Raw genomic sequence first — 21,757 nt, 5'->3', positions numbered from 1 at the left:
TTTTCATTTTTTCATTCTTATTTTCTTCTCATTTTCTCTTAATTTTCTTCTCATTTTCATTTTTTCATTCTTATTTTCTTCTCATTTTCTCTTAATTTTCTTCTCATTTTCATTTTTTCATTCTTATTTTCTTCTCATTTTCTCTTAATTTTCTTCTCATTTTCATTTTTTCATTCTTATTTTCTTCTCATTTTCTTCTAATTTTCTTCTCATTTTCATTTTTTCATTCTTATTCTCATTTTCTTCTAATTTTCTTCTCATTTTCATTTTTTCATTCTTATTCTCATTTTCTTCTAATTTTCTTCTCATTTTCATTTTTTCATTCTTATTCTCATTTTCTTCTAATTTTCTTCTCATTTTCATTTTTTCATTCTTATTTTCTTCTCATTTTCATTTTTTCATTCTTATTTTCTTCTCATTTTCTTCTAATTTTCTTCTCATTTTCTCACTTTCATTCATATTTTTCTTGTCATTTTCTTCTCATTTTCACTTACATTCTTAAGAAAGTTTATTGACCACAAATCATAAACTGAGATTGGAACCTTTTTAAGATTATTATTATTATTATTATTATTATTATTATTATTATTATTATTATTATTATTATTATTATTATTATTATTATTATTATTATTATTATTATTATCATTATTTCTTACTTCATGTTTGACAGTATGAGGTCAATCTTTTATAGGATCAGAATATGTGAGTTTACTTAAGTTTTACAAAGACGCCAAATACTTTAAGATAGGATCGAGTCTTTTTAGTTGAGTTTGCAGTGTCCATGACAGAACTCTTGCATCAGGGAGTTGGACAGCTAAAGGATGAAAGAATGAAGATGCTGGTTAACTCTTGCATCAGGGAGTTGGACAGCACAGGGATGAAAGAATGAAGATGCTGGTTAACTCTTGCATCAGGGAGTTGGACAGTGTTGAGATGAAAGAATGAAGATGCTGGTTAACTCTTGCATTAGGGAGTTGGACAGCACAGGGATGAAAGAATGAAGATGCTGGTTAACTCTTGCATCAGGGAGTTGGACAGCACAGGGATGAAAGAATGAAGATGCTGGTTAACTCTTGCATCAGGGAGTTGGACAGTGTTGAGATGAAAGAATGAAGATGCTGGTTAACTCTTGCATCAGGGAGTTGGACAGCACAGGGATGAAAGAATGAAGATGCTGGTTAACTCTTGCATCAGGGAGTTGGACAGCACAGGGATGAAAGAATGAAGATGCTGGTTAACTCTTGCATCAGGGAGTTGGACAGTGTTGAGATGAAAGAATGAAGATGCTGGTTAACTCTTGCATCAGGGAGTTGGACAGCTAAAGGATGAAAGAATGAAGATGCAGGTTAACTCTTGCATCAGGGAGTTGCACAGCTAAAGGATGAAAGAATGAAGATGCTGATTAACTCTTGCATCGGGGAGTTGGACAGCACAGGGATGAAAGAATGAAGATGCTGGTTAACTCTTGCATCAGGGAGTTGGACAGCTAAAGGATGAAAGAATGAAGATGTTGGTTAACTCTTGCATCAGGGAGTTGGACAGTGTTGAGATGAAAGAATGAAGATGCTGGTTAACTCTTGCATTAGGGAGTTGGACAGCTAAAGGATGAAAGAATGAAGATGCAGGTTAACTCTTGCATCAGGGAGTTGCACAGCTAAAGGATGAAAGAATGAAGATGCTGGTTAACTCTTGCATCGGGGAGTTGGACAGCACAGGGATGAAAGAATGAAGATGCTGGTTAACTCTTGCATCAGGGAGTTGGACAGCTAAAGGATGAAAGAATGAAGATGTTGGTTAACTCTTGCATCAGGGAGTTGGACAGTGTTGAGATGAAAGAATGAAGATGCTGGTTAACTCTTGCATTAGGGAGTTGGACAGCACAGGGATGAAAGAATGAAGATGCTGGTTAATCCTTGCATTTGGGAGTTGGACAGCACAGGGATGAAAGAATGAAGATGCTGGTTAACTCTTGCATTAGGGAGTTGGATAGCACAGGGATGAAAGAATGAAGATGCTGGTTAACTCTTGCATTAGGGAGTTGGACAGCACAGGGATGAAAGAATTGAGATGCTGGTTAACTCTTGCATTAGGGAGTTGGAGAGCACAGGGATGAAAGAATGAAGATGCTGGTTAACTCTTGCATTAGGGAGTTGGACAGTGTTGAGATGAAAAAATGAAGATGCTGGTTAACTCTTGCATCAGGGAGTTGGACAGCACAGGAATGAAAGAGTGAAGATGCTGGTTAACTCTTGCATCGGGGAGTTGGACAGCACAGGGATGAAAGAATGAAGATGCTGGTTAACTCTTGCATTAGGGAGTTGGACAGCACAGGGATGAAAGAATGAAGATGCTGGTTAACTCTTGCATCGGGGAGTTGGACAGCACAGGGATGAAAGAATGAAGATGCTGGTTAACTCTTGCATTAGGGAGTTGCACAGCTAAAGGATGAAAGAATGAAGATGCTGGTTAACTCTTGCATTAGGGAGTTGGACAGTGTTGGGATGAAAGAATGAAGATGTTGGTTAACTCTTGCATTAGGGAGTTGGACAGTGTTGGGATGAAAGAATGAAGATGCTGGTTAACTCTTGCATTAGGGAGTTGGACAGCACAGGGATGAAAGAATGAAGATGCTGGTTAACTCTTGCATCAGGGAGTTGGACAGCTAAAGGATGAAAGAATGAAGATGCTGGTTAACTCTTGCATTAGGAAGTTGGACAGCACTGCGATTAAAGGATGCAGGTTACTTAAGTTCACAGACATAATACCTTCATAAGATAGGAATATTTGTGTTCTTACTTAAGTTTTACGAAGATATTACACCTTAAGGTAGAATACAAGTTTTATATTATATTCGCACCATTGATGACAACTTGGACCAAAAGGATAGGTTACTTAAGTTCACAGACATCAGACCTTCACAAGATTGGAACACAGTGGAACCTCAGGTCACAGACATCTCTCACCATGAACAAATTGGCTCACGAACGAATTTTCCGAACAAAACAGCGTCTTGGGTGATGAACAGCGTCTTGAACTATGAATTTTCCGATACCCTACCCCCCTGTCCACCCAGCAGTGAATGGGTACCAGGTATTAATCAGGGGTTGTGTCCCATCTCCTGTAATCTGTTCCCCTCTCCTATAATTCCTTCCCCTCCTGTCTCTCCAGCACAGATGTTGCACCGACTAAACAAAACTTTCCAACTACTTTCGAGCTATGAACACGTGATCTGTCAACATGGTGGTACAACAAGCTGGGCGTCAGTGCTGTGTGGCTTTCGATAAGTACACCTCTCTGCTTGAATTCCCTGTGCCTTCTGAATTTCACTGTGTTTTGTGGGTTTATTTTATAGACTGTTAGATAAGGCACCATGGGGGCAAAGAAGGATAATGATTGCAGCAAAGTGGATGGAAGAATTACCAGAATCATGATGGAGGTTGTGATAGGTGTGACGGGAAGAGGCAAACACTGCAGGGTGGCTACAGGTTTAATGTGTGGTGTGTGGCCGCCGCCTTGTGACTGGCAAACGAAAAGCAAATAGCGTCTCAATACATTACCAGAACAATGAATGAAACACCAAACCTTAGCCCCAACTCAGTGCCGTTACAGATACAGAACCCTCACAACCCGCCGCCATGTATTACAGAGGTGAAGAAAGACATCATCGCCAAACACGAAAACGGTGTTCGTGACTCAGATCTTCCTGCTCGGTCTGGCGTGGCAAAATCAACGCTCTGAACTATTCTCAAAAATAAAGGGACATTCAAGGGAGCCAGTGTTGCAAGAGGAGTGACAGTTCTTACTTGACAAAGATCACAGACGATTGAAAGAATGAAGATGCTGGTTAACTCTTGCATTAGGAAGTTAGACAGCACAGGGATGGAAGGATGCATGTTACTTAATCCTAGATTACCAGCGTTGCTGAAGTAACATGGTTACCAGCGATGTCCGGAATTCCAGACAAACTTTGTGGGCATAAAAACACATATAGGAATGGTACAAAGTTTAATTACTAAATTTTTGCTTAAACTAGAATACACTCTTAATTCTGTGACCTATAAACTTAACATATTACCCAAAAAAATCATTACAAAAAAAAATTTAAAAAAATGTGTGAAACTTTCAAAAAACGCTACCTTTCCCTAATGAAGGCACCACTGCCAGAGTGTTGGCTGATTGTGTTGAGATGTGCCAAACGTGGAGTTCACACGTCCCCCGAAATGTTCCAGCCTCGGAAGCCCTTATGCCTGCATTATACTTGATATATCATACGTAATGACTATCGTTGTCCGGAACTCTGGACAATTGGGAACAATTCAGGAATTAACCACGGGAAAACACAAACGTACCTCACGCACCAAGGGCAGAATGGCAACTGAGATGTCACGGCCGTACAGCACCGTGGGTCTAACAGATTTCCTTCCGTGACGCTAATTAACCCCCCATGCCGGGATTCTGGACAACACCGGTAATTTAGGGTTAAGTTCACAGACACCATACCTTCATAGGATAGGGATACGCTGCTGATTTGGATGAACGAGAAACTGTTAGCTGGTGGCAGTGTTTCCGAGGCTGTCATTTGTGAGGAAGCGAGGCGGCTGCTTGATGACCTGGTAAAAAGATAGCCTGGTATGAGTGCTGATGCTGGTGTTTCCATAGCCAGCAATCATCATCAATTTGGCCTTCAGGAACTATTTAAATTTCTGAGCCTAGAAACCGAGAGAGCCCGGGTTCGATTCCTGGACAGAGTGGAAAAATTTGGGCGGCTTTTCCGATACCCTACACCCCTGTCAACCCAGCAGTGAATGGGTACCAGGTATTAATCGGGGGTTGTGTCCCATCTCCTTGGATCTGTTCCCTTCTCCTATAATTCCTTCCCCTTCTGTCTCTTTCCGGCATATGACCACAGATGTTGCGCCGACTAAACGAAACTTTCCAACTTCTTGTGAGCCGAGGTTCTGCTGTCTATGTGTCTTTTCTTAAGTTTTACAGATATTACATGCTTATAAGATAGAACATGTGTTAGCTTATATTTGCAGCTTTCATGACAGACTTAGACCATAAAGATAGATTACTTAAGTTGAGAAAGAGACAAGGTTATGGGAGTGTTGTTTTTAGTTTTGTTTTTTCCCTTTTTTTTATTCCGAGCACAAGAAAAGATTGAAAAAGAACCCACACAAGGACAGAAGGAAGGTTATTGAAGTTTACAGCAGTCACCATGAAGCACATTATTAGTTTACTTATTTAGTGCAGTCATCGTGTGGTTACTTACCGTGCGAGAGAGGGGAAATGTGCTTCACGACTCCTGGGGTAAAGAAAATGTAGAAAGTAGCTAAAGATAGGCATAGGAAGGCTTAAGTTCTATAGTAAAACAAGGCTGAGGGAGAGGTCATAAGAAGGAACAATACAGACAAAGAAAGGCTTAAGTTCTATAGTAAAACAAGGCTGAGGGAGAGGTCATAAGAAGGAACAATACAGACAAAGAAAGGCTTAAGTTCTATAGTAAAACAAGGCTAAGGGAGTGGTCATAGGAAGGAGCAATACAGACAAAGAAAGGCTTAAGTTCTATAGTAAAACAAGGCTGAGGGAGAGGTCATAGGAAGGAACAATACAGACAAAGAAAGGCTTAAGTTCCATAGTAAAACAAGGCTGAGGAAGAGGTCACAGGAAGGAACAATACAGACAAAGAAAGGCTTAAGTTCTATAGTAAAACAAGGCTGAGGGAGAGGTCATAGGAAGGAACAATACAGACAAAGAAAGGCTTAAGCTCTATAGTAAAACACGTAAAACTGGCCGATGGGGTAGTGGCGGCTGCAGGGTTAACCTAGCCCCGCACCTTGCCACACACTCTCAACACCTCTCGCTAGGCTAGGCTAGTTTCACGTGGAAAACTATAGCGTCGATCGGAGCCATTGGTAACCATCAAAACAAACAAAACGACTGTGAAAGTGGCCCACAGAGATTACCAGCGAAAGGGATGAAAGACACGGAGCTAATGTTTGGTGTATAGAAAGTCCAGTTCTTGCCATTATGTGAGTTTTTTGTCAGGCGCTGATATGTTCTGCAGAAAAATTGGTGCCTTTGAGAAACAAGTTATGTGATTATTGGTATTGTTATTGTTATTACCTTCAAAGAATTAAACGGCATACCCTTCAAAATATTACGCAGAAGTAGTTAGCCTCGGAAAATCCTCATTATTATTAGTGTCGGCAATGTTGAGACAACCCGGTAGCAGCGACGGGCCAAATGCAGGGAGTCCTTGATTTGCACGATAGATGCGTTCCAGAAGGGACCGTGCAATGTAAGGATGATCACCCCCAGCACTGGAGTAAACTGGGTAATTATTGAAAATCACTCCGCACCTCCAAAATACAATATTACGCCTCCATATTGTACTTAAGGGACGAAATACATATGTGGCTTTACAGTGTACCAGCGACGGGCCAAATTCTTGCCTTCACATAAACCCCCAAAATAGAGGATACATAAACTGATCACAAATGCATTAATACATATATACTAATGGTTGGTGTGAGTGATGATTTTTTCTTATTAATTCGCTTAGAGGGGTCTTTAAGAAACATGATCCCCGCAGCTACTGGGTTAAAGTTAGGTACATGCGACGATGTAAACATTTTATTTTGTGTGTTCAAGTTGAGGGTCTTGTGTTACTGTGCCTTAACCCGGTAGCTGCGGGGATCATGTTTCTTAATGGTCCCTCTAAGCGAGAAAAATGAGAAAAAATCACCCCTCACACAAACCATTTCATAATATATATCAAAGCATTTGTGATCAGATTATGTATCATCTATTTTGGGGGGTTTATATCATGGCACAAATTTGGCCCGTCGCTGCTACATGTTAAAGCCACAAATTTGGCCCGTCGCTGCTACACGGTAAAGCCACAAATTTGGCCCGTCGCTGCTGCATGGTAAAGCCACAAATTTGGCCCGTCGCTGCTGCATGGTAAAGCCACAAATTTGGCCCATCGCTGCTGCATGGTAAAGCCACAAATTTGGCCCGTCGCTGCTACACGGTAAAGCCACAAATTTGGCCCGTCGCTGCTACACGGTAAAGCCACAAATTTGGCCCGTCGCTGCTACACAGTAAAGCCACAAATTTGGCCCGTCGCTGCTGCATGGTAAAGCCACAAATTTGGCCCGTCGCTGCTACACAGTAAAGCCACAAATTTGGCCCGTCGCTGCTGCATGGTAAAGCCACAAATTTGGCCCGTCGCTGCTACACGGTAAAGCCGCAAATTTGGCCCGCCGCTGCTACTGGGTTAACAGAACAACAAACAATAATAACAATAACAATAAAAACAATACTAGTAATGTTTCCCACCAAGTATCCGTCCGAACCAACCGTCCAAACTATATAGGAGAAACTTAGATCAGGCTAAAACGTTTTTGAAATCAACGTGGCTCTGTTGTGGTAGCAGAAACGTCCTTTTAAAAGCTGCATTTACTCATATTAGGAAGTTTTTATCAAGTTCAAAACAAGGAAGAAAAACAAAAATTAGGCTTAGACGTGTTTGTAATCTGTGTTCCTTTGTGTTGTTCTTTTAAAAGCTGCATTTACACATATTAGATAGATAGATAGATAGATAGATACTTTATTCGTCAAATTGTGATACATTAAATTTTGTATATTAGGAAGTTTTTATTACGTTCAAAACAAGGAAGAAAAACAAAAATTAGGCTTAGACATGTTTGTAATCTGTTCCTTTGTGTTGTTCAGTTAGTTCTGTTTGTGGGAATAGAGGAAATGAGTAATGAGAGAAGGAAGGAAAAAATACAAGGAAAAACAGAAAAAAGAAATAGAAGAAGAATGAGGAAGTAGGAGAACACGAGACAAGCGACGCATAGTGAAAAAGAATGAGGAAAATAAAAAATAAAAGGAAAGAAAAATGGAAAGAGGAACTGAAAGAGAATAAAAAGCATACTTGTGACATGCTTATAAAGGCTTCAAGGCGTGACAGAATGATGGAGTTAAAAGATTCACTATTTTTTGGGGTTTTTGTATAAGTTCAGGGAAGGTCGAAAGCATAAAGGGATTGGATTCTGTATAGGTGGAACTCTTATAAGGGGTTCTGATGCCATGTTGTAAGAGAAAGATAGGGTTAAAAGACATTATAATTACGTTTTTGTTATATATATAAGTTCAGGGAAGGTCGAAAGCATAAAGGGATTGGATTCTGTATAGGTGAAACTCTTATAAAGGGTTCTGATGCCATGTTGTAAGAGAATGATAGGGTTAAATGATATTCCAACTACGTTTTGTTTTATATATAAGTTCAGGGAAAGTTGAAAGCATAAAGGGATTGGATTCTGCATAGGTGAAACTCTTATAAGGGGTTCTGATGCCAAGTTGTATGAGAATGATGAGGTTAAAAGATATTCTAATTACATTTTTGTTATATATATAAGTTCAGGGAAGGTCGAAAGCATAAAGGGATTGGATTCTGTATAGGTGGAACTCTTATAAAGGGTTCTGATGCCATGTTGTAAGAGAATGATAGGATTAAAAGATATTCTAATTACATTTTTGTTTTATGTATAAGTTCAGGGAAGGTCGAAAGCATAAAGGGATTGGATTCTGTATAGGTGGAACTTTTATAAAGGGTTCTGATGCCATGTTGTAACAGAATGATAGGGCTAAATGATATTCTAACTACATTTTGTTTTATATATAAGTTCAGGGAAGGTTGAAAGCATAAAGGGATTGGATTCTGTATAGGTGAAACTCTTATAAGGTGTTCTGATGCCAAGTTGTAACGGAGTGATGAGGTTAAAAGATCTAATTCCATCACTATAGGTACATTTCCCTTTATGTATAAGTTCAGGGAAGGTCGAAAGCACAAAGGGATTGGATTCTATATAGGCGAAACTCTTACAAGGGGTTCTGATGCCATGTTGTAACAGAAAAATAGGGTTAAAAGATGCACTAATTCCATCACTGTAGGTTCGTTTTGTTGTATATGTAAGTTCAGGGATAGCCAAAGGAACAATAGGATCGGATTCTGTAAGGGGGAAACTCTCTTATGTAAAGGTGTTCTGATGTCATTATGGTGGAATTATTCTATTAAACTTCTCTAATTAGACCATTATAGGCAAGTGTTTATGTATTAGTTCAAGGGAAAGCCAGATATACAAAGGGATTGGATTCTGTATAGGTGAAACTCTTACAAGGGGTTCTGATGCCAAGGTGTAACAGAATAATAGGGTTAAAAGATGCACTAATTCCATCACTGTAGGTTCGTTTTGTTGTATATATAAGTTCAGGGATAGCCAAAGGAACAATAGGATCGGATTCTGTAAGGGGGAAACTCTCTTCTATAAAGGTGTTCTGATGTCATTATAGTGGAATTATTCTTTTAAACTTCTCTAATTAGACCATTATAGGCAAGTGTTTATGTATTAGTTCAAGGAAAAGCCAGATATACAAAAAGGATCGGATTCTGTAAGTTATAATGAAGTGGGTTTGTAAGTATGTAAGTGTGTGTAGTGGTGTTATCGGTGGTGGTAGTGGTGGTGTCATGTATCGTAGTGGTGGTGGTGTAAGGGTTGTTTCTCCTGGCCAGTGGTATACGGAGTGGTTGGTTCCATTCCCTAGTCATCCGTCGCACGTTTTTCGCCTTCACGGATTTGTGGATTTGTAAACGAGATATATTTTTGTACCGTAGCAGCACCGGCGCACCAGTTTGTAAGGGGACTCGAGTACGGTGAAACCTCTGCGTGTCGGCATTCTGGAAGTTAATTTTTTTTTTTTTCTCTCTTGACGGCAAAGGAAGCAATTAAACTAGGTAGCTGCGGGGATCATGTTTTTTAAAGGCCCCTCTAAGCGAATTAATGAGAAAAAATCATCACTCACGCAAACCATTTCATAATATATATCAACGCATTTGTGATGAGTTTATGTATCATCTATTTTGGGGGTTTATATCATGGCACATGGTACACGGTAAAGCCACAAATTTGTCCCGTCACTGCTACTGGGTTAAGGGCAAAAGCAAACAATGAAGGCCCACCAAGTGTTCCTCCCCCAAAAAAGAGCCCAGAATGAGTGGTCAGAGAGTACAGGGTCAGTGTCTGATTTGAACTACAGTCTTATAGTTTATAGTGCTGCCGTTATGAAAGCCAGAATTTTCTTTTTCTCCACTCCCACACGAAACACACAAGAAATTAATCCAGACAAGGAAAGGTTTGCCGGCGCCGGGGATCGAACCCACAACCAGCGTAACGGGAGAGCCACTCCTTAACCAGTCGGCCAAAGATGTACCCCCCTGGCTAAGTGGGTTATGGGAGGCTCCTCACCCATCAGGCAAGTCAGCATTACAATTATTGCTTGACTCATGTGGCCCCCAGAGCTCCACTTGATCTATAGTTTTCCTAGATTCAAGGTTGATAGCCGGTCATTTGAAGTGTATTTGAACAGGACTTTATCTATGCAAACTTAGTACATTCATTTAGGTTACAATTCATATTTTTTCTCATAGTCCGCAAATGGTGATATGGTGATGGGCAAGCCTTTTCTTCTCTTTCACCACATCAAAGGAGGCAGCTAAAGGGATGCCCAAAGGTACAATTATGCCAACACAGAAGAGGTTTCGCCGTATATTTCTTGTCATTATCTTTAGGGGTAAGGTTTGTGATCCAGACTTAAGCTATATGCTCTAAGGTATATTCCAGTAAAGCTTCCTTGCAGTTGTACGCCAAGAGGTTAGGTTCGTTTCATATATGATTTGCTCTATTTTTTTAACAAGTGTGTGCCAGAATGTTAAGTTTGTGCCATTGTTCTGTTAGTTTCTTGTATATTTCAGTGTGGTATCAGAGAGGAAGGTCGGGCATCCATGTGTCTGTGATCCGTGTGTCTCTGGTAATGAGTGTGTGTGTGTGTGTGTGTGTGGGGGGGGTGATTTATGTATGTCTGGTATTCCAAGTGTGTGTGTGTGTGTGTGTGATCCGTGTGTAAGGGAAGAGAAGTGTTGCAACGACCACATCAATCTTGGGGTTGGATCACAAACCAGTGGACACGGATCACAAACAAATGAATGCCGAGACTTACGACATGCTGACCTTTAATTCCCCTCAGAGCCATAGGAGAGTGTGACCACCTTCACCTCATGCGCCAGGTCACCAAAAGAACAATTAGGAACTCAAATTGGGACTCAAATTCATGGTGATGTAAGTGTTTCCGGAGCTCTGGGTGGTACTGAGATCTTGACCATCGCTAGAGCACTAAAAAGCAGTATCGTGTCGGCATATATTTGAAGTCCAGGTGGTTTTGGTAACATGGTGCCAGTGAAGATGAAGGTGGTCACTCTCCCGTCCTGTGGCTTTGGTGGTCTTCAGCTCTGTCAAGGAAGGGACAAATAGGCAGGTATTTTAATTCTCTCTTTTGGTCAGTCAGTGAGAGAGAGACTGCTGAGGAGAGTTCCCTAGACCATCTTTGCCCTTAACCCGGTAGCAGCGGGGATCATGTTTCTTAATGGTCCCTCTAAGCGAGAAAAATGAGAAAAAATCATCACTCACACAAACCATTTCATAATATATATCGAAGCATTTGTGATCAGTTTATGTATCATCTATTTTGTGGGGTTTATATCTTGGCACAAATTTGGCCCGTCTCAGCTACAAAGCCACAAATTTGGCCCGTCGCTGCTACCGAGTTAACTCAGGCTCAGCTCCTCACAGCATCTCTCTTCTCGCCTCCCTGTCTGTCTTTCTGGCTCCGGGGTCGCTGAGGAGAGTTCCCTAAGCTGCCGTGCTGGCTTTCATTCTCTTCAGCTCTGTCAAGGAAGGGGCAACTAGGCAGGTATTTTAATTCCCTCGTTCGGTCAGTCCGTGAGAGAGACTGCCATGATATTTTAGGCCATATATTTCTTGTCATATTTAGGCACTATTTTCTTGTCCTGTTTTTCTTTTCCTTTCAGTCCGTCAGTGAAAGAAAAAAAGCTCAGATGTGATTTTTTAGGCCATATATTTCTTGTCCTGTTTTTTCCTTTCAGTCCGTCAATGAAAGAAAAAAAGTTCAGATGTGATTTTTTAGGCCATATATTTCTTGTCTTGTTTTTTCCTTTCAGTCGGTCAATGAAAGAAAAAAAGCCTCAGATATCATTTTTTTTAGGTACGACAAAAAATATTCCTTGTCATATATTTTTATTTTTCGTATAAACAGATTTTCTACAGCAGACGAGAGTATTTTTCCACCCCCACAACGAGAGATGCACACACACGATAATGTACACACACAGGATGTACACACACAGAATTCACGTACATGGACTTGGAGGCAACTCATTCAGACTGGGTGAGGCACGGCAGTGGTGGTAGTAGTAGTAGTAGTATAATAGTAGTAGTAGTACCAGGTAACATTACTATCTGATGAGAGAGAGAGAGAGACTATATATGTGGCTGGGGGGGGGATGTGTCTGTGGGGTTTGTAAACATACTGGGGGTGACATCCTGTGTGCTGAGGCTGAGAGAGAGAGAGAGAGAGAGAGAGAGAGAGAGAGAGAGAGAGAGAGAGAGAGAGAGAGAGAGAGAGAGAGAGAGAGAGAGAGAGAGAGAGAGACTATATATGTGGCTGGGGGGGGGCATGTGTCTGTGGGGTGACATCCTGTGGGCTCCTGTGTGCTGAGGCTGAGAGAGAGAGAGAGAGAGAGAGAGAGAGAGAGAGAGAGAGAGAGAGAGAGAGAGAGAGAGAGAGAGAGAGACTATATATGTGGCTGGGGGGCATGTGTCTGTGGGGTGACATCCTGTGGGCTCCTGTGTGCTGAGAGAGAGAGAGAGAGAGAGAGAGAGAGAGAGAGAGAGAGAGAGAGAGAGAGAGAGAGAGAGAGAGAGAGAGAGAGAGAGAGAGAGAGAGAGAGACTATATATGTGGCTGGGGGGTGACATCCTGTGGGCTCCTGTGTGCTGTGGCTGAGAGAGAGAGACTACTACTACTACTACTTCTGCTACAGTAATATAGTCCTCAAGTAAAGCGTTCCAGTGGCATGTCAACAGTGTGAGACAGGCCACTTCTAACTGGGTCCTTCTTCCTCTCTGGCTGTCACTGTGGTTATATGTCCCTCAAACACACACTCCCGCTGCACTCGTCTATCGTCACCTTCGTAAACAAACCGCCATTATTTTCTGCTTCTCAGGAAATCAGAAAAGAACTGTCATTATCTCATTCGGCTTAAGATTTAGGCAGAAATGAAAAGGCCCCAATTCTAGAACACTCTCAAACCCTGAATAACGAAGGCAACTATACAAAAATGGGCGTCACATGATGAAAAATCGATGTAAACAAAAACCTGGAAATCGCTGAAAAATGACTCAGGCGATTATTGTATGAGGGTGACGATATACTCTTTGCCTTGACGCACCCCTCATACAAGACAGACAGTTAGGGTTGGCACCACTAGACTAAGATTGTAAACGGTAAGGCCCAAAAGATAAGGTGTGACATGGGCGTGGGTAATCATGGGTATGGCGAGGCTGTGGGCAATGGGAGGTGTAAGTATAGAAGTGTTGAGGTGCGGAGGGGGTAAAGGGTAAAACTAGGGTCGTATTATAAGACATTTCACTGCCCAAGAACACACATTTGACAAGGCTTTCGTAGGAGTTGTGGGTATTTACAGTAGTAGTTTTATGACCCTGGTGGTAGTATGACCCTTCTTCTGTACCGTGAACCTGAAGAAACACTCATTAGAGCCCAACTGACCCCCTCTTTGACCTTCAGAAATAGCTGATGTGAGAAGCAAAAGTGTCTTAAAATACCAACCTAGAACTCACACACACGGTCAAAATCTCAAATGCAAGTCATGACGTATGTGAAGGAGCACCTCTGAAATGTTACATAATCATCAAAATTTCAATCTTTCGTTCTGTCCCTTTTAGCAAACATAAGAATCCTAACACTGCTGGGTCTAGTGGGGCCGACCCTTATCGTCTGCCTTGTGTGAGGGGTGACCCGAGGCAATGAGTACTGAGCCAACGTTGCCAGATTGTCGTACTCGGCCTCCCAAGTTTGCCGATTTCCGACCCCAAAAACTGCCTCCTTGACCCAAATACTGCTTGTTACTCTCCTCTCTCACTGTGTCTTCCTTCCTGTAGCTTCCTTGATATCCCCAGTACCCAATCTTGCTCCTCTCCTCTTCTCTCCTTCTACTTTGTCCCCTTTCCTGTAGCTTCCTTGATATCCCCAGTACCCAATCTTGCTTCTCCTCTTCTCTCCTTCTACTTTGTCCCCTTTCCTGTAGCTTCCTTGATATCCCCAGTACCCAATCTTGCTCCTCTCCTCTTCTCTCCTTCTACTTTGTCCCCTTTCCTGTAGCTTCCTTGATATCCCCAGTACCCAATCTTGCTCCTCTCCTCTTCTCTCCTTCTACTTTGTCCCCTTTCCTGTAGCTTCCTTGATATCCCCAGTACCCAATCTTGCTCCTCTCCTCTTCTCTCCTTCTACTTTGTCCCCTTTCCTGTAGCTTCCTTGATATCCCCAGTGCTCAATCTTGCTGTTTTCCTTTCTTCTCTCCTCTTCTTAAATGTTTCCAGTACTCAATCACACTGCTGTCCTCTCTCCTCTCTTACTGTGTCTTCCTTCCTGTAGCTTCTTCGATAACTCCCGTACAATCATGCTGGGCCAAGATCTAGATGCACAAAGTCTACCAACGCCTCCACTCTCGTCCCAAGCTGGTGTGTTGACGGAGACCTGTGGAGGCATAAAGGAAGGCTTGTCATTGTTAAGAAATGCAACCCTCGTGACAGACAAGAACTGCCTGTGTGACTCAATCTAAAGAGTCATGTACGTTACACTCCCTTTGAAAACTTATAATTTTTTAGGAAATTAGATATAAAAAGAAAAAAACATATCATAATCACCTCCCATCTCCTCCTCCTCCTCCTCATATTATTTTCTATTTTTTTTTTCCTTCCCTTATTTCTGTTTTCTCATTTTTTCCTCTCGTCCTTCTTTCTTTCATTTCCTTCCTTCCTTCCTTCCTTTGTCTCTTCTTTCCTTCTCTCCTTCCTTTCTTTGCCTTTTCTTTCCTTCTCTCCTTCCTTCCTTCCTCTGTCTCTCTTCTTTCCTTCTCTCCTTCCTTCCTTCCTTCCTTCCTCCCTCTCTTTTCTTTCCTTCTCTCCTTGTCTCCTTCCTTCCTTTTTATCTACCTCCATATATTTCACCTCCCTGACCTTCTCTATCATCTTCCTCCTCCTCCTCTTCCTCCACTAGTACCAAGACACACACCTTCTATCTCTTCCTCCTCCTCCTCTTCCTCTTCCTCCACTAGTACCAACACACACTTTCTATCTCCTCCTCCTCCTCCTCTTCCGCTTCTGCTTCCTCCACTATTACCAACACACACACACCTCCTCCTCCACTAACTCAAACATCCCCCCCCCACACCTCACCTCACACCTCCACCACCACCGGCGCATCCTCCCCCTCATCCTCCAGGCTCAGGTCCCACCCGAACTTGGCGGTGATGTGCTGCTTGAACCGGCGGGCCTTGAGGGCGAGGGCGGGGGGGAGGGCGGCTGCGTTGTCGTTCACATTGGCGAAGAGTGTGGCGAGGGCGGCTGCCAGGAAGTTGTTCGCCTCCACGATGTCCACAAACAGGTCCTCGGGTATCTGTGGAAGGCAGGGGGGGTGAGTGGAGGAGGTGGAGGAGGAGGGGGAGGTAGAAAGGAGGAGGAGGAAGGTGGAAATGAGTAAGGGAAGAAGAAGAAGAAGAAGAAGAAAGGATGGAAGAGGTGAAGGAGGAGGAGGAAGAGGTGAAGGAGGAGGAGGAGGAGGTAAAGAGGAGGAAGGAAGATGAAGAAGGAAAGAAGAAGAAAGGAAGGAAGACGTGCTGGAGGAGGAGGTAGAAAGGAGGAGGAGGAGGAGGAGGAGGTAAAGAGGAAGAAGGTAGAAATGAGTGAGAGAAGATGAGGTGAACAGGAAGAACAAGAAGATGAAAAAGAAGGAAAGAAGAAGAAAGGAAGGAGGAGGAGGAGGAGGAGGACATGGTAAAAGGAGATCTGAAGGGAGGTAGAGAAGAGGAGGAGGAGGAGGAGGAGGATATGGAACTGTTCTCTGAGGTGTTGAGTGGAGGAGGAATGAGTGATTTGAGGAGGAGGAGGAAGAGGAGGAGATGAATTAGGTGAAGGGAGGAGGAGGAGGATATGGAACTGTTCTCTGAGGTGTTGAGTGGAGGAGAAATGAGTGATTTGAGGAGGAGGAGGAAGAGGAAGAGGAGGAGATGAATTAGGTGAAGGGAGGAGGAGGAGGAGGAGATGAATTAGATGAAGGCAGAATGCAGCAATGGGTGGTGAGGGAAGAAGAGGAGGAGAAGAAAAAGGAAGATGCAGGAAAAGGAGAAAGATCAGCTAAATGGAGAAACAAAGAATGCAGGAGGAGGAGAGAGGAGATTAGCTGAAAGGAGGAGGAGGACAACACAGTAAAAAGAAAAAGATCACTCGAGTTAAGACAAAGAAATAGAGGAGGAGGAGGAGGAAGGTGGAAAAATTCAAAACTACTATAGTCCATTCACTTAGTTGGAGCCCTCACTTCAGGACCTCTCTCACCCGACACACTCGCCAAGGCTCAGAAAATATCCACAGTTCTTTCCTCAGCTCATCTGCTACACAAGAAAGGTAATCTATGTTGACATCACCGGGTTAACCCTTTCAACATGAGGACGCGAATACTGGGTCCTTGTGTGCCCCGTACCATATCCGAGGACGCGCATACTGCATCCTAGCTCACTTCAGCCAATATACGAGTTATTTTATATCTATATTTATGCTTCCATCTCAAAATTATCAATTAGTTTATGTTTCTTTATGTGCACCATTTAATTCTGCATGTTTTCATATATAATACATGATGATTATGTTGAGTTTATGGCTGAAAACTTGTTATATTCAATAGCGACATTTGAAATTTGGCATGCGCAGCGATCCCGGTATGGCGAGGGGCGCTGTTTTGGCCCGGCCGTAGTGAGTTTCTTTATGTGCACCATTTAATTCTGCATATTTTCATATATAATACATGATGATTATGTTGAGTTTATGGCTGAAAACTTGTTATATTCAATAGTGACATTTGAAATTTGGCGCGCACGTCAATCTCGGATACGGCGCGGAGTGCTGTTTTGGCCTGGCTGTAGTGAAGGGGTTAAGCAGTGATTGTACGACTAACAAAAATTTGATTGATTAAAAAAATAATTAGTGAGACAATAGCACTTTTTTCTTATCAATGTTTGCAGACATTATGGTATCAAGTTTATGAGAAAAAGTTTGTTCTTGTAAATGAAATCCTCCTGAAATTTATAATGGTACTTTCCTATATTAGATAAAGTGTGACATAGAGTCGTATTGCTAAACATTCCGTCGCCCAAGTTCATATGTTTGACAAGGCTTTCATAGGTGTTGTGGGCATTTCCAGGGGTAGTTTTATGGCCCTGGTGGTAGTGTGACCCTTCCTCTGTACCATGAACCTAAAGAAACACATATATTTGACAAGGCTTTCATAGGTGTTGTGGGCATTTCCAGGGGTAGTTTTATGGCCCTGGTGGTAGTTTGACCCTTCCTCTGTACTGTGAACCTAAGAAACACATATATTTGACAAGGCTTTCGTAGGTGTTGTGGGCATTTCCAGGGGTAGTTTTATGGCCCTGGTGGTAGTGTGACCCTTCCTCTGTACCATGAACCTAAAGAAACACTCATTAGAACTCCAATGACCCCCTCTTTGACCTATGGTTGATGTGATAAGCAAAAGTGTCATAATACCCACCATAGAAGGAGGCAAGGATTTGTAAAAGGTTATATAAACATTACCTTCTACTCCTTATAATTACTTATCCTATCGCGTTTTGAAAATCGCGCCATCGCTGTACAATCACTTCACCCAGCGACGTCAGTATAGTTTACCTCTCGTGTAACAGGTGAGCCGAGGAAAGAACTGTGAATATCTCTGAGCCTGGGCGAGTGTGTCAGACTGGCCACCAACAGCCTTCACCAACACCCTGACTTCCTCAACTGTGGAGGTGGAGGAGGACACAGTAAAAGGGGAAAGGGGATCAGTTGTGTGGAGGAAGTGAAGGAGGAAGAAGAAGAGAAGGAGGAGGAGGATATGAAGCAGTTCTCAGAGGTCTTTCACATTTCTCAAGCACTGAGGGCCACTTTCATAGTCACTTTTGTGTGTGTTGATCGTCACCAATGAGCGGCAATCGCCGCCACCAACAAGAAATCTGCTTCTATAGTCATCTTTCGTGGCGCTGTTTGTTTGCATCAGCACCAGACTGGAACCTCTGGTAACGGAGCTCTGGTAGCCGCGGGGGCTCCCCAATGGAGCTTACCAATGACATTAATTAGTAAATAGTACAAATTCTTGCTCTCAAATGGTTATAATATTTCTTTAAATGGATGTAAAAAAATATTACACAATACAGTAACACGTTGCACGGCTTCAATGGTAATATGAGAAAAAAATTAGATGACTGAATGACATGAACTCACTTCACCTGCTGATCAGTAAACGTCCTGCTGAGAATTTCAGTTTGATTGATTGATTGTTTATCGTTGCAAAATACACAACAAAGGAGAAGGGAGGACTGTAATGCTTGTCACCATTATTCACTTGTCACGCCTCCTTGGTCAAACTCTCGTATTATTCTAGATGGCCTCGTGTGTGTGCGTGGGGCACACATATAACGAAATCAGCCATGTTACGTAAAAATGTGAAGCCTGCTAAATAAGTGTGAATAATGAACAAATGTAATGAACAGAGGTGAAGAGTCTGTCTTGCTGACACCTGCTAAATAATAGAACTTTAATACTTGTCACCATTATGAAATAAATTTTAACATGTTATCCCTTGGAAAGATTGGCTATCAGCAGATTTGAGCGGTGTATCAGCGAGACACCACATTTTTTCATCATATTTATTCTCCAGTTATTTTTTATATTTATTCTTCACGTTTACTTTTTGTACGTTTGTTTTTCACATTACTCCTTCATGATCCTCCACTCAGCTGATGTAACGTTGACGCTTCCCGCCGCTCCGGCACACCAACACTGCCGAATCACGCGCCTTCATCTTGTCATGCCCGTCACCACGCTGGTAGTCGCCGACACCACAAAAACGGTGACTGTGAAAGCGGCCCTGAGTCAATAGGTTCCATAAAATAATGTTGAATAATGCAAACTTGTGTACTGGTGAAATCCTCCCTAAGACCTCACTGTATAAAGGACACACACTAAGGTCTTAAACAGGGAGAACTTTATCGCCACACAAGTTCACATTATGCACCAACACACATATACTTCCATTTCCTTCCTTCCTTTTTTCTTTCCTTCTCTCCTTCCTTCCCCTTCTTTCTTCTCTCCTTGTCTCCTTCCTTCCTTCTTTCTTTCCTTCTTCCTTCCTTCCTTCCCCTCTTTCCTCTCATTTTTTCTCTCCTTCCTTCCTTCCTTCCTTTTTTCTTTCCTTCTCTCCTTCCTCTCTTTTCTCTCCTTCCTTCCTTCCTCTCTTTTCTCTCCTTCCTTCCTTCCTCTCTTTTCTCTCCTTCCTTCCTTCCTCTCTTTTCTCTCCTTCCTTCCTTCCTTCCTCTCTTTTCTCTCCTTCCTTCCTTCCTCTCTTTTCTCTCCTTCCTTCCTTCCTCTCTTTTCTCTCCTTCCTTCCTCTTTATCTTTCTCCATATTTCTCACCTCCTTGACCCATCCACTCCTCCTCCTCCTCTTCTGCTTCCTCCACTAGTACCAACCCACACACCTTCTTCCTCTTCCTCCTCCACTACCTCAAACTCGACGATGGAGAGGGATCCACCTCGCCTCCACACCACCTCCACCCACCTCGTTGACCTGGTAGTGGAGCGCAGACAGCAACTTGACGTAGAGGTTCGGCAACTCCACCAGCACCTCCTCCGCTCGGCACAGCTCTCCAATCAGGATCCGCCAGTGCTCCCATCCACCCCACACCTGCCCCACCAAGAAGCTTACGAAGGCCACCTGGAACTCCGCCAGCAAGCTCTCCGGTCTGTAGGGGGAAGGGGGGGTGAGGGGGGAAGGGAGAGAGAGAGAGAGAGAGAGAGAGAGAGAGAGAGAGAGAGTTAAAACACAGACTATTACAAAATGACTTCACCCTGTATACACACACACACACACACACACACACACACACACACACACACACACACACACACAGGAAGAAAAATATGTAAAAATAAGTAAAACGAAAGAAATAAAGAACGACAAAGAAGAAGAAGAGGAGCATTAGTAACAGGTACACTTAACCCCCCCCTCCCTCTCCCCTCCCCTGCCCCCCCTCTCACCTGTCCAGCTGCTGTATCCTGTGGCGTATGCTGTAAGACGAGTCCAGGCTGTACCGCGTCACCTCGCTGGGGTCCGCACCGTCCCTATAGGAGCGTTTCGGTGCGCTGCTGTACCGAAACTCCGTGCCCTCCTTGAACACCATCTCCGGCAGCTGTGGGGCAGTGCGGGGGCTGGGTGTCGGGGGTGTGGGGGTGTCTGTGGGAGTGGGTGTGTCTGTGGTGGTGGTGGAGTCAGGGGAGGAGGTGGTGGTGGTGGTGGTGTCTGTGGTGGTGGTGGTGGTGGTGGTTGTCTGTCGTGCAGACTTAGAGGACACGAAGGGAGCGACAGGGATCAGCTCAGCGGCCGAACACACTCGCCCTGGAAGGAAGGAATAACATCAGCAAAAGGAAATAACAATAAAGAATGAAATGTAAAAAAAAATAAAATGTAAAAGAATGAAATAAATAAAGAAGGAAAAAAGTCCTTTCCTTCTTTCAAACTCAAACTGGAGCTGACGGCATGACAGCAGGAATGATGAAGCATGGAGGAGGCGTAGTTGTGGAATGGATGTTAAACCGGTGGTAGCAGCGGGGGTCATGTTTCTTAATGGTCCCTCCAAGCGAGAAAAATGAGAAAAAAATCACCCCTCACACAAACCATTTCAATATACATATATATATATATATATATATATATATATATATATATATATATATATATATATATATATATATATATATATATATATATATATCAACGCATGTGTGATCAGATTATGTATCATCTATTTTTGGGGGTTTATATCAAGGCACAAATTTGGCCCGTCGCTGGTACACGGTAAAGCCGCAAATTTGGCCCATCGCTGCTACACGGTAAAGACACAAATTTGGCCCATCGCTGCTACACGGTAAAGCCACAAATTTGGCCCATCACTGCTACACGGTAAAGCCACAAATTTGGCCCATCACTGCTACACGGTAAAGCCACAAATTTGGCCCGTCGCTGCTACACGGTAAAGACACAAATTTGGCCCATCGCTGCTACATGGTAAAGCCACAAATTTGGCCCATCACTGCTACACGGTGAAGCCACAAATTTGGCCCATTGCTGCTACACAGTAAAGCCACAAATTTGGCCCGTCTGCTACACGGTGAAACCAAAAATTTGGCCCGTCACTGCTACATGGTGAAGCCACAAATTTGGCCCATCACTGCTACGGTAAAGCCAAATTTGGACCTTCGCTGCTACACGGTAAAGCCACAAATTTGGCCCGTCGCTGCTGCTACACGGTAAAGCCACAAATTTGGTCTGTCGCTGCTACACGGTAAAGCCACAAATTTGGCTGTCGTTGCTACGGTAAAGCCACAAATTTGGCCCGTTGCTGCTACACGGTAAAGCCACAAATTTGGCCCGTCGCTGCTACACGGTAAAGCCACAAATTTGGCCCGTTGCTGCTACACGGTAAAGCCA

The 21,757-nt window shown here is 43.0% G+C and overlaps 1 protein-coding gene and 1 long non-coding RNA gene across 32 annotated transcripts in view; one reads left to right on the top strand and one right to left on the bottom strand.

Moving 5' to 3' along the window:
• The first annotated feature begins 455 nt into the window (after positions 1-455).
• Positions 456-11,904, top strand: LOC126993914 (uncharacterized). 29 transcript variants are annotated; one of them, XR_007748503.1, is made up of 6 exons: positions 457-1,516; positions 1,629-5,527; positions 5,596-5,663; positions 5,732-8,308; positions 8,443-8,967; positions 9,260-11,904. It is a non-coding gene; the product is annotated as an uncharacterized LOC126993914 (long non-coding RNA). The 29 variants fall into 29 exon arrangements; XR_007748496.1 differs by having other exon boundaries at positions 456-1,516; positions 5,596-8,308; XR_007748501.1 differs by having other exon boundaries at positions 456-1,516; positions 1,629-8,308; positions 8,443-8,475; positions 8,610-8,967.
• Positions 11,905-12,796: 892 nt separating this feature from the next.
• Positions 12,797-21,757, bottom strand: part of LOC126993913 (protein AAR2 homolog) — a 59,027-nt gene continuing 50,066 nt past the window's right edge. For all 3 annotated transcript variants that reach the window (XM_050853077.1, XM_050853078.1, XM_050853079.1), the window contains 4 exons: positions 20,308-20,665; positions 19,829-20,012; positions 15,404-15,623; positions 12,797-14,702 (listed from right to left, as the gene is read on the bottom strand). In XM_050853077.1, the coding sequence (XP_050709034.1) occupies positions 15,405-15,623; positions 19,829-20,012; positions 20,308-20,665 (761 nt within the window). In that variant the 3' untranslated portion in view covers positions 12,797-14,702; position 15,404. The remainder of the gene's footprint in view (positions 14,703-15,403; positions 15,624-19,828; positions 20,013-20,307; positions 20,666-21,757) is intronic.

Source organism: Eriocheir sinensis, unplaced genomic scaffold (genome assembly GCF_024679095.1).
Source record: "Eriocheir sinensis breed Jianghai 21 unplaced genomic scaffold, ASM2467909v1 Scaffold7, whole genome shotgun sequence".
NCBI classification, from domain to species: Eukaryota; Metazoa; Arthropoda; class Malacostraca; order Decapoda; family Varunidae; genus Eriocheir; species Eriocheir sinensis.
This window is presented reverse-complemented; position numbering and strand designations above follow the sequence as displayed.